General features: G+C 37.0%; 2 protein-coding genes across 2 annotated transcripts; both read right to left on the minus strand.

Annotated features, from left to right (window-relative positions):
- Positions 1 to 519: 519 nt before the first annotated feature.
- Positions 520 to 4,507, minus strand: polg2 (polymerase (DNA directed), gamma 2, accessory subunit). Its single transcript, XM_007252135.4, has 8 exons — positions 3,933 to 4,507; positions 3,256 to 3,373; positions 2,827 to 2,935; positions 2,332 to 2,517; positions 1,959 to 2,099; positions 1,638 to 1,718; positions 1,117 to 1,217; positions 520 to 1,011 (listed from the first exon to the last, which is right to left on the minus strand). The coding sequence occupies exons 1-8, from the start codon at positions 4,333 to 4,335 to the stop codon at positions 846 to 848; spliced, it is 1,305 nt and encodes a 434-aa protein (XP_007252197.3). The 5' UTR covers positions 4,336 to 4,507; the 3' UTR covers positions 520 to 845.
- Positions 4,508 to 6,272: 1,765 nt separating this feature from the next.
- Positions 6,273 to 14,807, minus strand: LOC103046784 (probable ATP-dependent RNA helicase DDX5). Its single transcript, XM_007252133.4, has 13 exons — positions 14,629 to 14,807; positions 11,594 to 11,762; positions 11,393 to 11,489; positions 11,174 to 11,307; positions 10,981 to 11,046; positions 10,628 to 10,769; positions 10,282 to 10,442; positions 9,978 to 10,150; positions 9,750 to 9,860; positions 9,579 to 9,640; positions 9,433 to 9,492; positions 7,427 to 7,648; positions 6,273 to 7,062 (listed from the first exon to the last, which is right to left on the minus strand). The coding sequence occupies exons 1-13, from the start codon at positions 14,667 to 14,669 to the stop codon at positions 6,635 to 6,637; spliced, it is 1,866 nt and encodes a 621-aa protein (XP_007252195.1). The 5' UTR covers positions 14,670 to 14,807; the 3' UTR covers positions 6,273 to 6,634.
- Between the last annotated feature and the right edge of the window lie 219 nt (positions 14,808 to 15,026).

Raw genomic sequence — 15,026 nt, forward strand, 5'->3', positions numbered from 1 at the left:
GGAGGGGATGGGGTAGCTGGGTATTTTCACTTTGGAGTTGCTGTGATTGTGGTGGGCAAACAGAAAAAATGTCCAAGGCTGAATTGATTTCCCAGTCCAACCTTAATGTTCAACAATACTTTTTAATATTTTTTCAGAGACAAACTTTCTTTATTAAAAAAGTGTTTTATCTTACTCTTTATTAGAGGGAAAATTGAATGGTGTGGCGGGGTTGAAAAACTGGGGGACATGTAGAAATTGCAATTTCATATAAAATGTATTTATCTTTTGAGAAAAATATACATTTACTTAAAGCAGACATATGATAAAATTAGCAGCAAAAATAACCACCAGAGGGTACTTTACTAAACTGCCTTCCAAATTAAACAGTATATACAGCAAGGAATCAATTCAGATTTTTCACAGGCTTTTACCTGTAAAGTAAACTAAACATGGTATTTAACAATTTTAAGGGTGGATCCACACTCTCAGCAAACCACTAATGAAAACTTTTAGATTGATAAAAAAAAACTGTACAAATTTTTATGTTGTGTACATGTATTTCATAAATTTGCGGTTTATCTTCAACATTCACATCATTCTTTAATGGTGAACATGAAGCACATGTGTACTACAAGAACATATCTACTGTTTTTATTTGCATATAAAATGTATCCATAACTTTTGTCCAGGGTATTTTACAGCAAACTTCAGTTTAGCAAAAGCTGACAAAAGAACACTGCAGAAAATACACATTCACTCCTGACAACAGTAGACTCACACAGCACACAAACTTTATCAGAGCATTAACACAGATTCTGGGTCAGCACCTTCCTTTCCACAATTTCCACAGTTCTGTGAGTAGATCAGATGTTCTCTGCAGCAGATATGTATTTGAGGAGGAACTGTCTGATCTCAGAGATATGCATGGTTTCTCTGATGGTGGTGTCACGGTTCCGGACCAGCAGGAGTCCATTCTCCAGAGTACTTTCGCTAATCATCACGGTGAAAAGCACACCCATTTCATCGTATCTAAACAGGGCATCGGGCATCAGATATAGGTGGTCAGTTTATATGTAATATAAACTTACATAGAAAATATGTAAATGTAGCACAAAGTGAATGAGTCATTCTTACTTGGTGTGCAGACTGTCCAGGGAGGACTGCGTGGTATCTGTATATCCAGGCCACGCAGAGATTCCCGCTTCCAGAAGATCCTGAAGCAAACCTTCACAAACCTTAAAACCCAAATAAAATCACACTGTGAAAATCAAGTATTATAAGTAAGCTTTGAGTCAGTAGGCAAAATCCATATTACTGTAACATTTATAGCAAACACAGCATTTTTGTTTTATTCATTTAATGATTTACATGTCAAGCAATGCTGCCGTGGTGGAAAAAAACATTGTATGACTAATATAGTTTTGCTGATTTAAAAGAGAGAGAGAAAAAAAAAACATCAGCTCAGAACAGATTGGATGCCATTTTTTTTTTACTTTTGTTTTGTTTGATACCACAGTTGCTAGATATTTAAATGTTCCATTGTTATTTATTATTTAATTTTATTAGAATCAGTGATATTCATAATTCATGACTTTGGTGGTATGACTTTGACAAACATGCAAATCTAAAATCAATAAAAACTAATTGAAGGCTACCTGTCTAAGTTCTGAGGTGGACCCTCTGCCCATGTCCAGAGCTACTTTAACAGGAGCTAATGTTGGATGCAGTTTCAGCACCTGAAGGAAAAAGGAGGGATGTGGGACTTGGTTAGTTTTGGTAAAATACAGTAAACAAGGAAAGAAGTAATAAAAACACAATAGATTCTAACAGAGACCTTTACAAATGAGGTCACTGCAGCTTGTTGTACATAACAGACGGTTTAAAGACCCACAGTTTTCGCTTAAATATAAGTTCTGCAACAACCCAGCTATTTGATTTAGTATCTTTTTCAGAATTTAGTAAAGACATTAGCTTACCTTTCTCTGATGAAGCCTCTGCTTGCTGTCCACTTTTTGGACAATCTGTAAGGAGTTAAATAGGTAGGCCAGAACCCCTCTGTCCATATCCGCACTAATCGAGAGAACATGAGGCACAACTTGTTTCCTTCCGTCCTTGCACTGATAAAAATGGGACAAAGCAAAACGGCAGTATTCCATTTATTAACTGATTACAAAATACTTAAAATAAAACTGCAAAAAAATAACTTTGAAGTTGTTATTTTATTGAATATCCCAAAGAACTCCTTAAAAAACTTTTTATGGGTAAAGGCAAGTCTGAAATTCTCTGAAAATACTCTGAAATACTCTGAAAACATGAAAACTCGCCACTTCCAACAGTGTAAGCAAGTACCTGTAGTTCAGCTTGGCTGCCCTGGTGGGATTTAAGGAGCTCTGCATCTCCGAGACTCCAAAGAGTTTCTAAGGTTTCAGGACCAGAAGGGAACTGATAGAGAACCTTCACTCCACGGGATACCCCATCTCGCAGTTCCTCACTCAGCACATCACAGACACTGAATTCAGATGGACCTGAAGCAAACTGCAGCAGCAGGGTAATGGGTTTGATTACTGTTCTGGAAACATCCAAACCTGGAATACTAAACATGTACTATCCCAGTGATTTATAATTTTTTTTTTTATATTTTGATTTACTGGGTGTTTTATCTGGAAGCACAGACTGCCACAGGGCATCAGATATTACTTTATTATATTATTAATTTAGAATTACTTTAGAATCATTCAAATTGTACAGATTTTGTGCGTGAATATTGAAGGCTATGTGAAAAGCCTTTTATTTAAGCAGCTTGCAGATATTGCCCTTCACTATAGAGATTAAATGTGTGTTCACCTTTCTCCACCACTGCAGTCTCTGACGCGCCCAGTAGTCCAGCCACTGAGAGGAAGTCCGTGGGGAGCAGAACCACACCAAAGACGCTTCTGTCACCTCAGAGGAACCGCTGCACCACAAAACAAAAAGTCCAATAATTTAATAATAATAATAATAATAATAATAAGAAGAAGAACTAGGGATAGACCAAAACAAATCACTTTCACTGCTTTTTTAAGCAAAGCAATATATTTAGGCTTTTGTATTTATGCAATAGTGAGAAAGGTGGTAAAATGAAAACCTGGCAAAAACAAAAAAACGATATCAGTAGTCAGCCTTCGGACAAATGTTTCATTTTGTTTGGTTTCATCCAAAGATTTTCATTTTGTAATAACATAAAGTTTAACATAAAGTGAAAAAAAGAATCATGGTGAAATTCTGAGGCCTCACCAACCGATTGTATTTGGGCTCGCAGTTTCAGGTCGGTAGCAGAAGCCTGTCTCAGCCAGTCCAAAAGGCAGCTTCCTATTCATCAGCATCAGAGAGGGGATGTACTGTAGTAAGGCACCTACAGTTCAGAAAGAGTAATAAAAAAATTAATCCGGGAAACCAACCGATACAGTTTTAAAGATTGACCCACTCACTTGTTTATTTTCAACTTTGGGTTTATTCTAATACACACACACAAACTGACCACTGAATTTGTGTTTATTCTATTACTAGTTTATTACAGGTAGACACACTCACTGAGCACTGGCTATGTTTATTTTGGTTTATTCTTATGTTATAAAGAGTTTATTACAACTAGACACACTCACTGACCACTGACTTTATGTTAATTTGGGGTAGTGCTGGAGGGTATACCGGTTCATACCTTTGTTTAACTGTTTTTCTGCTTATCAAGTTTGATTACCTAATTTATTGTGTAATCCTGGGGGACAAAGTAAACCCATTTAAAACCTTAGTGTTTTATATTATTTGTACTCCTAAAAGTACAGTAAGTCACAGACCTATATAAAAGCCCATACATGCATATATATATATATATATATATATATATATATATATATATATATATATATATATATATATATATATATATATACCCTGAGCTCAGATATACCCACCTTGGAGGAGACTACTTCTTAAATCGTGGCTGTGGTAAAGCAGTCTGGACAGTCTTTCCTTCAGCTGCCCTTCTGGAAGATCTCTCAGCTCATCTAAAGTTCCTCTGTCCACCAGCTTGGCAGCGCCTCCACCTGTGGAACAGTGCGGTGTGCTAACAGAGAATACCTCTGATTTGGACTCCACCACTGAAGCCCACCACTGCCGCAGGATATTCCTCTTCAGCTCCGTGCCCAGAGGACCATAGGCGGATCTGTTTCCTGTTTGATCCTGGCTGATGTAGTGCTGGACATCCAGCACAGGGGTTGTGGACTCGTATCTACTTTGGTGGGTCAGTGCAGCAGGGGCGGATTTCTCTCGGGTGAGGAGGAGACACAGCCGTCTTCTCATGCAGTATGTGAACATCTTTCAGGCCTCTGCATGTGAACCAGGCAGCTTAGAATACTGATAAAGTATCTCTTTATTTTCTATTTACACATTTAAATTTAGTTATGTGTAACAATCCTCTAATGGAGAGACTCCACACCCGCTAGCTGTTTTCACGCACGTAAACGCAGCTATGGCGGAAGTACTACTCCACTTCCGGAAAAGTCTCTTGAATATTTATTTATTTAGTCAATTTATTTTATTTATTTTGTATACAATACTTTCCAGCAGTCTAAAATAGACACAATAATAGGTTAAATACACATTATGTACAGCCTACTTCTCAAGCACATCAAAACAAAAGCATAAATAAACAAACAAAACAAACAGAAAAAAGAAAAACGGGATTCAAATAAAATAGCAAACAAATCTAAATATCGAAGCATTTATGATTTATTTTATTTTTAATTTGTCAGTAAGTGAATAGTTATTTAGGTCTGAATAAACAAAAGTTTGGAATAATTCTATAAGTATTTTTTTTATCAAATTTAAAAAATATACAAATTAGATTTTGAGCGAAATTTCCTTACCTAACCTCCTCTTCAAGTCTAACAAAAAAAAAAATCAATCCAAAAAGACCAAGAAAATACACAATAAAAAAAATGCCTCTGTGGCTCCTTTACAGAAAACACGCGCATAATTTTTTTGTACACAAATTAGCATTAACTAGGTAGCATCTATGCAAAATTGTACATAGCACTTCTTTTATTTATTTAGCCATTTATTGCTGGACGGGATGTTTGAAGACGTTTTTACTAGCACTTTTTCCCACTTTATTGTGTGACGTAATGTGGGTTTTTCTTAGTATTAAAGCTTTTGGTCAGAAGGTTAACACCACACAGCATTGCTATATTTTGTATTTATATAATTTAGTTCAAAAGGATAATGCCATAGATCTAAATGAAAAAAATAAAATAATAAAACTATTTATTTTGGTTAAAAGATAAAACCGTAGATCTAAATACATACTTTTTTTTTTTATAAACAAACAGTGTTTGTTGCTGTTTTTATGTATAGCATTTCGTTTTCATTTTTTTTGGTCAACATAGAAACAACATAGATGTACATGAAACACTATAATAAACATTCAATGCCTCTTATTCTTTCATTTGATTTGTGTTGTATTGGTCTGAATAAGCACATTTATCTTATTTCAGTCACAAGGATAATAACAGATCTGTTTATAGCATTTTTTTTAAGATATCATAGATCTACATAAACATTTATAATTAACAGAATTTGTTGCTGTTTTTTATTTGTTTAATTTAAATGTTTGGGCAAGAAACAAAACTTTTTTATTAGAATTTTATATTTGTCATCAGGATAATACCATAGACCTAAATCCATATGTATTTTAATTGCAGTGTTTGTTGCTAAGTGAATAGAACTTTATATGAATTTTATTTTGGTACAAAAGGTAATGCCACAGAGCTACATAATTATTTCTAATAAACACTGTTTATTTTCTTTTGTTGTTGTGTCTTTAGTCTTCAATTGAAACTTTTTCAACATGCATATGAAATTATTATTTATTTAAACATATTTATTCTTTAAATCTTATCTTTATAGTACAAATATTTCCATACATTTTATTTTTATTACATAAGTTATTGTATATTTTTTCCCCATTATTAATATGGAACAGCATATGCCTGAATGATTTTTTCCTATTAAGACCTATACAATTAATACATTTATATACTAGATTTCTATAAAATAAAATGACCTTCATTCCTTTTAATGATAGTGCTTCATAATTTTTTAAAAATATATTATTTTGTTCCACCCTAAATTATTTATTGTGCAACCTCACTTATTGACAGTACGTTTTGAAGCATTCTGTATGTATGCATGCATGTATAAATATATAAAATTAAAACATATTGCCCACAGACCCAAATGAATCAAAACACAGGTGCTTTTTATTCCTCCTTTATTTTGAGGGTCCATGCGTGGTCCTCCTTTCAGGTTTCTAGAACATACCACTTTGAATACACAGTAAACCAAAAATGTGCATTACCTAGTAAAAATAAATTACTTAGGAATGTAACAAAACAGAAAAAAGGAAAAAAATAATATTTATGATAAAGGATATACAGCTGTTAATCAGCTGCTTCAAGATCACATGGACTCATTTGTAATCGGCTGAGTAAACTAAAACAAATCACCAGCCTGTAAGCAAAATAAACAGTACAAAGGATAATGTATAATAATATTAATAAATCATCTTAAACAAGACAAGTTACTTCAGTATCAGTGTGTGCAGTCTGACTCTAGTCTACTGGGGAAAGGCAGGGGCCATGGGGTAGGGCACCATAGGCTGGGGGGGTTGTTGGTGAGGTTGTGGGGGCTGAGGCGGGTTAAAGGGGAAAGGAGGGTGATTCATTCCATTCTGGGCCGGAGCTTGGTTCCCCTGGAATGGTTGGTTCTGGAAATTCTGACTCCCGAAGGCGCTTGGAGGATTTCCCCCGTTGCCGTAGTTGGCCTGTCCATTGCCGTATCCATTACTGCTGTAGCTATTGTTGCTACCACTACCTTTATTGTAGCTGTTGCCCCCATTGTAACCACCGTTCTGCACCTTTGGTCCGCTATTGTAACCCCTGTCAGAATCTCTATCCCTATAGCTACCGAAATCTCTCCTACCCCCACTGGAATACCGGTCCCGACGGTCATCCTTGTAGCCTCCCCGACCACCTCTAGAACGACCTGTAGGACACAAAAGAACATAGAGAAGGGTGATCAATTTACCTGTACTAACTAGTTACAAGGTACAAGAGTTTTAACCATTTAAACTACTGCACTGTCCACATGCTTGAATAATTTAGGTTGCTGGTGAAATTGATCAGGAATTTTGATTTATTTGCGAAAAGACACTACAAAAACTAAACATCCACCAAAAGTTACAACAAAGAATGTTTTATGGAATTTGGCAAATGATTCATAATTTCATGAATATTTTTGTAACAATGAAAAGAAAGGTTAAAAATGTTCTAAGTGAATGTCAAAAATATATATGGTTATATATGCGCGCACACACACACACCTAACATTTCTTTTTCTAAATTCTTACCTCCTCGGTCCTCGGCCATTTGCAGCAGTTTGGGGTTGATGGCCTGGTTGGCCTCACGGAGGACAGAGATGAGGTCGTTGGCCTGTTTCATGTTGTTCGGCGTAAAGAAGGTGTAGGCCGTGCCAGTTTTCTGACTGCGGGCCGTACGCCCGATTCGGTGGATATAATCCTCAGAGGAGTTAGGGTAGTCATAATTGATGACAAATTTCACATCCTCCACATCTGTAAAGTGTTGCAGTGTGGCAAAAAAGGGGGAATGTGGCAAAATTTTTTGCACACCACAACAGCCACACCAAAGAAAGACAAGTTAGCACACAGCAGACACATGGAACAATCACTGGATGCTCAGCTTAGCTGGAAAAAACAGGGAAGTGTTAAGGCACAATTTTAAAAGGAAAATATTTAACTAGCTCCGTGGGAAAACTACCATGGGAAGAGAGAAAAGGATGCACACTCCATTTGCTTTAACCCAGAAACGAAATGAAAAACAAAAAGAAACAAAACGAGCGTAAAACGCCCTCCACCCCTCCCGCTTTTTTTTCCTTATTTTTTTTTTTGCCTATTAAACGAGGAGAATAAACTGCTTACCATTAAGGAGTATGCATTCACTAGTCCTTTCCCAATGCAGCCAACTCCCCACAAATTGTCAAGTGACATCCAGGTGCTTCTAACGCAGTAGGGCCACTATGCGCACTGTTGCCTCCTCATGTGCCGACAGACACAGGACCATTCAGTTCAGTCTTTTTTTTTTTTTTGGCTCTACAGGTCCTTCTGTTTTTCCTTCAGCACACTCATAAGAAGCTGGCTAATAAAGGCCACACTGCTGTCTTGCCCAGACCAAACAGACCGTGGGTAACGTGAGGGCACCCAAAAGAGCCAAAGGTACAAAAATATAAGGGGGGAAAAACCACCAGTTGTCGCTTAGTTGGATCCTTCCCCCTCTGTTTGAGCTACTTTGAGCCTCATCACAGCCTCGTCTAGGCAAGATCTTCCCAGAAGCCAGTGTTCACTTGAGAAAATGTCTCTCGTTGGCAGGTCTCGACATGACTTTAAAAAAAATGCAGGCGAGGGAGGAACTTCAATCGTGGAATTGGATTTTGGTTGATGTTTTGTTCTCTTTTTTTTTTTTGAGAATTTTTTTTTTTTTTTTTTTTTTTTTTTTAGATTTGAACTTTCTGCTCCGCTGTCTACACGTGTCCCAGAGCCCCTTTACACATGTGCCAGTTCTCACCAATTTTTTGGTACAGGAAAAATAAACGTAGAAAAACTGCTCTCTCCATTTCATGAACACCACCACTTTGAGTAAGAAAACAAAAATGAAAAATTGGATAGCTTTTTTTTGGTTTGTGAATCATTGCTTGCAAAACTCCCATGCTTCGACAAGCTCAGAAAGTAAAGTGTTTTTCCAAATTTCAATCAAGCGACAATTTGCCATACAGTGCTCTTACAAAATGCATGCAAGGCAAAAAAACAAAAATAAAAACACAAAAACAAAAACAGTAAAACCTGTAAATAAGCCTAGATTCCGCTGGTATATAGAGACATTTAGAGAAATAAGGCTGGATGAACTGCGTTACCCAAAAGTGTACAAGGTGCATTTGTAATGTAATCCATGGACAGAGAACAGACGTGTATCGTTATGTCCCGGTATCAGAGCAAAGGCTTAGCCACACTGCCTTATTGTGAAGGTTACTGGCACACAGAGCTGAGCTCGGACATTTTTTAAATTTCACCTCTCTAAGCGACTGGGTGGCCACCAGTCGCGCACTTCCACTCCTCCTTCCCCCTCTGCCGGCCTTGGGGCTTGTCATGCCTAGGCCCTGCCACAAAGACTCCACCTTTAGGTGAGAAAAACTCAGAAAATGCATAGAGAAGTTAAAGAAAGCAAATTCACTTTCTTTAAAAGTAAACATTTTTTTCTTTGGTTTGTTGCTGTTGGGGCTTTGTTTAAAGGAAAAAAAACAAGAGAGAGGAAAAAAGGGAACATCATTTTAGGAAATACTGACCTAATCCACGGGAGGCCACATCTGTAGCGATAAGGATGCAGGCTTTGCCGTATTTGAACTCTATAAAAAGAAAACAGATATTAAAGGATGGCTGAAAGTTCGCTAAAGAATCTCTGAAATTATCCATGTCCAGTACCATCTCTTACCATTCAGAACCCAATCTCTCTCCTGTTGACTTTTGTCTCCATGAATTCCCATGGCAGGCCATCTATAAAGCAACCACACACAAGACTTAAGTACCAAACATGTTTATAGGTAAACAGAATTAAATAAACAAACTTTTTTTTTTTAAGGGGCTCATATTAATCTGTTCTTACCCATCTCTCCTCATCCTCCGAGTGAGCTCATCACACCTCCTCTTTGTCTCCACAAAGATGATGGTTTTGTTCTCCTTCTCGCTCATAATCTCCTCCAGCAAGCGGATCAGTCTGTTATTAAAGGGGAATGTTACTGCATACAAACCATACATTTGTTTTTAAGAATTCAGACAAAGTGTTCCTTACATTTGATAAATGAAAAAGTTTAAGCCCCAAAATCTCACTCACTTGTCATCCTTTTCTCCATCATTGCAGACATCTACAATCTGCAGGATGTTGTGGTTGGCGCTGAGCTGCAGAGCTCCGATGTTTATCTGGACATACTCCTTTAGAAAATCCTCTGCCAGCTGCCGCACCTCTTTAGGCCAGGTAGCACTCCACATGAGTGTCTGCCTGTCTGGCTGCAAAACAAAAAGAGCAGATTAAAGAACAACAGGTGTTCAGGGTTAAGACAACAGAAACACAAAAATGTTTTGTAAGTTAAACACAGGACCTTTTTTTAGGTGTTCTTGAACACACCCACTAAACTTACTCGGATCTGATCTACAATTTTGCGGATCTGCGGCTCAAAGCCCATGTCCAGCATGCGGTCAGCTTCATCCAGCACCAAGTAGGTGCAGCGGCGCAGATTGGTCTTTCCTGCCTCTAGAAAATCAATCAGACGACCAGGTGTGGCAATGCAGATCTCCACACCTGTCCAGGAAAAAAGAACCCAGGAAATCAGTAACAGTTTCCCTAAGAAAACATTAACATACAAATATCTACATTTAAACCTGTGCAAAATAATAAACAGAATTCCAGAACAGAAACAATCTGGACTACCCTTAGTTACAGAAATTGTAAATAGTGTAGATTTTAAACTAAAAAATCTGCATCACCTCTTTCAAGATCCCTGATCTGTGGTCCTTTGGGGGCCCCTCCATATATGCAGGTTGACTTCAAGCGTGAGGCTCTTCCGTATTCTGCTGCAACCTGCTGAACTTGCTGAGCTAGCTCACGGGTAGGTGCCAGCACTAGACACTGCAGGAGAGGTAGAGAGGTCAATTCAACCAGCCAACAACATGTACTACAGACTGAAAAATACAGGCATGATTTTTCTTTTTCCTCTAAGTATTATGTTTGCAATTTCCTTTGATTAAAAAGTCCCTTAATTAAATATCTGATTATAAATATTATATTCAAATGACCACAACCAGCCTTAAGAGAAATGTAGAAATGCAGTTAAACTTACAATGGGCCCATCTCCATGCTCAAGGAAAGGCTGGTGGTTAATATGCACAATGGCCGGCAACAGGTACTGCAAAAACGAAAGAAAAAAACAAAAAAACAAACACTATTTAACACTTAAATGGTTCACTTATGCATGGGTGATGAGACAAAGACCAGACAACAGCACTGAAGTTCCCAGACTCCCAACAACTCACTGCCAGAGTTTTCCCAGAGCCGGTCTGGGCGATGCCGACCATGTCTTTTCCACTGAGGGCAAGTGGCCAGCCCTGTGCTTGAATAGGGGTGGGCTCAGACCATGCCTGTTTGTTGATGACCTCCATCACATAATCTGCAAAGTGATAAAGATCCATGTAAAAAATCTTGAATACTCTAATAGACCACTTAAACAGACATTACAAAGTGCATCTACGTACTGGGGAAGGTGGCTTCATTGAACTTCATGACAGGCTTTGGGCAATCTCTTCCCTTCACTGTAACTTCTTTGGCTCTCCGGTACTGTTCAACCTCTTGCTGTTTTAGAAGAAGAAACAATTATTGATGGGATGAGAATATAAATGCTTATTAATTCATCAAAACATATTTCAGATAAGCAAACGATCAGAACTAGCACGTACCATGGACCTTCTGGTGATATCAGGGTGCTCCTTGTAGAAGTTTTTTTCAAATTTGGGAAGCTCATCCAGATTCCAGTGTCTCTTGCGAAGCCTCTCGCCAGGGTTGCCAAATTTACTAGTAGGAGGGCCGCTACGACCCGAGCCAAACCTGGGACCACTACTGCCATAGCTGTAGAAAAACAGAAATAATATTAACTTTCAACCAGTCTGAACTTTTAGTAGCCAAAATTGTTTTTCCACTTTAAAAGATTCTGTATTTTGACTTTCAAATTGTGTTAGAAATATGATATTTCAAGACATGCTAGCATGAACTCAACCTATTGAATTGACGATTAGCATATTGAGGATATCACCAACGCTTAAACACAGACCAACTGCACTTTATATCAACATTTTTTTACAGAGTGTAAAAAAATCCTGTTTAAATTAAATGCTAAGCAAAAATTGAATAAGAAACAATGTATTATAAATGAAAGAGAATTGAATAATAGAATAGCACATCTGCCACTGCTGGTGCATTTTGTGTGTGTCAAAACATGATAAATACAGTATATTGTGAAAATGTGTTCAAAATGTTGATAATATTTTTGCCACATCACTCAGCTCTTTTAGTGCTTCTTACACCAAGGGTGGTGGCTTGTATATGGTTCACATCCGTATCAGAATTGTATCGTATGGTCAAAACTACAAAATAGCTTGATATACATTTTCTATATAGTCTCTAGGTCATATTCTTTACATAGACAATTCTGCATGTGTGTTAGTGCAAGGTGGTTAGGATTGAAGGTTTAAATCAGTCTTTTTCTCGGCCTGCCATTCAAATAAAATCAACCATGTTTAATATTATTAAGTATTATTAAATCTTGAAACTTGACTCACGCAAATAGTGACAAGAACAATGTCAACAACCAATAGGAGAGCTACATGAAGACACAAGGCAAGCACAGGAAAGTTTCCATTCCCTCAACCAGGGTCATGTCCACATTCTGTGGCATCTTGTCTTTCGTTTTGGTTGTTTTTTTTCTGAACAAATTACTGCACACACAAAGGCAGCTGTGGCCAAAATGTGCTTCTGTTTCTGCTTCATTGTTAAACAGCTTCTTTTCCTGTTAAACTACACCAGAAATATGAAAACAATCTCAGAAAGAATCTAGTTGCAGTCTTGCAAATAGTGTCCCCCAGTCTTTGCAAAATCTTAGTCGGTGACTTGTTTTTAGATGTGAGAGACGGTCAGATTTTAGTCTATTAAAAGTATTTTTAGAGTCTTTTCGAAGTTGTCTAGTTTATGGTTAGCAATTTGAGCACACTATGCATTCTTATATCTCATCCATTATATATAAACAACAATTACCAGACCCACTCTAATGACAGAATTACTGAGTTCTTCATAAACTGTCAAAATTCTGCTTGTAGGTTCAGTGCACCACAAGCTGGAATTCACTACAGGAAACTTAAATTCAACTGGTGTCACTAAATCATTTTAAACTTTTAATTTCTAACCACCTTCAGACAGCCTTTAACTGGTTTAGCTGTTTTCTTTTACCTTTTTATTTATTTCGTTCTTTTATTGTTTTATCTTTTTATTGTATTTATAGCATTTACTATCATAATAATCTTAGTCATACTTTGAGCTACTTAATTCTCTATATTTTTAAATTATGATTGGTCATTTTTTTTATTATTTAAATAAATATTTTTTTCAGTCTCAAAGTTCTAAATGCTTGACTGCACTGAAAAGGATGATTACCTTCAATAAATCCCTGACTAAAAATGGATTGATATTGTCCTGTGTGCAAAAATTATGGCATACTTAAACAAAATGCTGATTTTTTTCTGCAATACATATTGGGAGGTTATAAAATTTTTAGAAAAAACAAGACTTTTTTTTTTTAGCAAGATGACAGTGATCAAACATGTAATGATATTAATAATGCAATCCACATATCCGAAAAAATATATAATCTTTCTCAGGTACAGATGACATGGAAAATGAAAAGTATTTTTATACTGAGGTTGTAGTTTCTTCTGATACTTATATTAGTGACTTATTCACTAAGTTACTAAGTTACACTTTTTTTAACACGAGTGCCCAAACTTGTAGTTAGTTATAACCTAATAAAATACTAAATGAGGTTGCTACTGTAACACTGTATAATATAAAACTGCTTAACTACCATTAATCTGCCCTTTTGCATTATCGTTCTGTAAGTGACAATTAGGGAAATAATCAATCACACACGTTTTCCCCAGGGCGTCTGTGTCATTCTTACACAGAAAAAGACCAAAGTGGCATCTTAAGCAGGAACTGTAGGGCATTAGTGAACCGGAAAGCCATTACAGGCATCTGAGATTATAAACACTTTGGAATAAACAGGAAGCATGAGACAAAAAACATTTTGTTCAAGCTCATCCATTTATTAACTGGCCAGTTTAAAGGACGTGTGAGGTTTACTGCAGGTCGTAGCGCATTTTCTCGCCTGTTAAACCCCTCCTGCGCCACATTTCAGCAGCAGCCACGTCCAAAAAACATCCAGCACATCTGCTGCCATTTTAGCTCTGAGCTGCAGGAGAGGAACAAAAGCAGGCCGGCCGGCATTTTGAATCCTCGTCCATCTTTTATTTCAGCCGCATGGTGACTCAAGATACCTTGGTAGACAGTAAACCACCAGCTAAACGTCATAATTTAGTCTTAACCCAGATGTCAAGACACATTAGTAGATGCTTAAATTATTAAAACTGGAAAACACTATCGGTAAGACTGTATTAACACCCCTCACAAATATCCCACACTCCACCACTAACGCTAGCGTAGATTAGCTATCTCAACAAATGTTAGAACTATTACATTAACAATATTAACTACATTTCCTCTGTATTGTCAGGTATATTTCGGTTTTTATTGAGTTTACAGTAAAACTATCGCTGAGTTAATTGTCATTTTTAAGAATCATCCCCGTGTTAGTTAACGTGGTGACCGTTAGGGGTCTGCAGCGCCTCATAGAATAAAAAAATAAAATAAAATTAGCCAAACTCACCCCCTATCTCTCCCACGATCTCTGTCTGCATATCCAGGCATTACTTAAACTTAAACAAACACGAAAAAGCAAGAATAAAGATGATTAAAGGTGCAAAATATATATTGTTCCCCAACCGTCCTCTTTCACAACCAATAAAAAAATGGCTTCGGAAGAAGCCGGCTGGAAAAAACGATATCAGCGGCTGCGCAAGCTTGTGGAAGGTACATATACATCCGCGCCGCCGGAACTACTTTTAACCCTTGAAAAAAATCATTAAGTTCATTTGGTACGTTTAAGTGAATGTCATCAACAACTTACAAATATGATGCACACGTACTTATATTATTTGTTTCTAAATATAATTAAAAATACGTATTTTAGGTTCGCGTGTAAGGAGCTTGTTCTTGAGCAGGATT

Source organism: Astyanax mexicanus, chromosome 5 (assembly GCF_023375975.1).
Source record: "Astyanax mexicanus isolate ESR-SI-001 chromosome 5, AstMex3_surface, whole genome shotgun sequence".
Taxonomy (NCBI): domain Eukaryota; kingdom Metazoa; phylum Chordata; class Actinopteri; order Characiformes; family Acestrorhamphidae; genus Astyanax; species Astyanax mexicanus.

Coding starts and splice junctions, on each gene's coding strand:
- polg2 (XM_007252135.4), bottom strand. CDS start 4,335: ATGTTCACATACTGCATGAGAAGACGGCTGTGTCTCCTCCTCACCCGA. Junction 3,374..3,932: donor AAGAAGTAGTCTCCTCCAAG/GTGGGTATATCT, acceptor TCTGAACTGTAG/GTGCCTTACTACAGTACATC. Junction 2,936..3,255: donor AGCCCAAATACAATCGGTTG/GTGAGGCCTCAG, acceptor TTTGTGGTGCAG/CGGTTCCTCTGAGGTGACAG.
- LOC103046784 (XM_007252133.4), bottom strand. CDS start 14,669: ATGCCTGGATATGCAGACAGAGATCGTGGGAGAGATAGGGG. Junction 11,763..14,628: donor GATCGTGGGAGAGATAGGGG/GTGAGTTTGGCT, acceptor GTTTTTCTACAG/CTATGGCAGTAGTGGTCCCA. Junction 10,770..10,980: donor AGCATGGAGATGGGCCCATT/GTAAGTTTAACT, acceptor CCTCTCCTGCAG/TGTCTAGTGCTGGCACCTAC.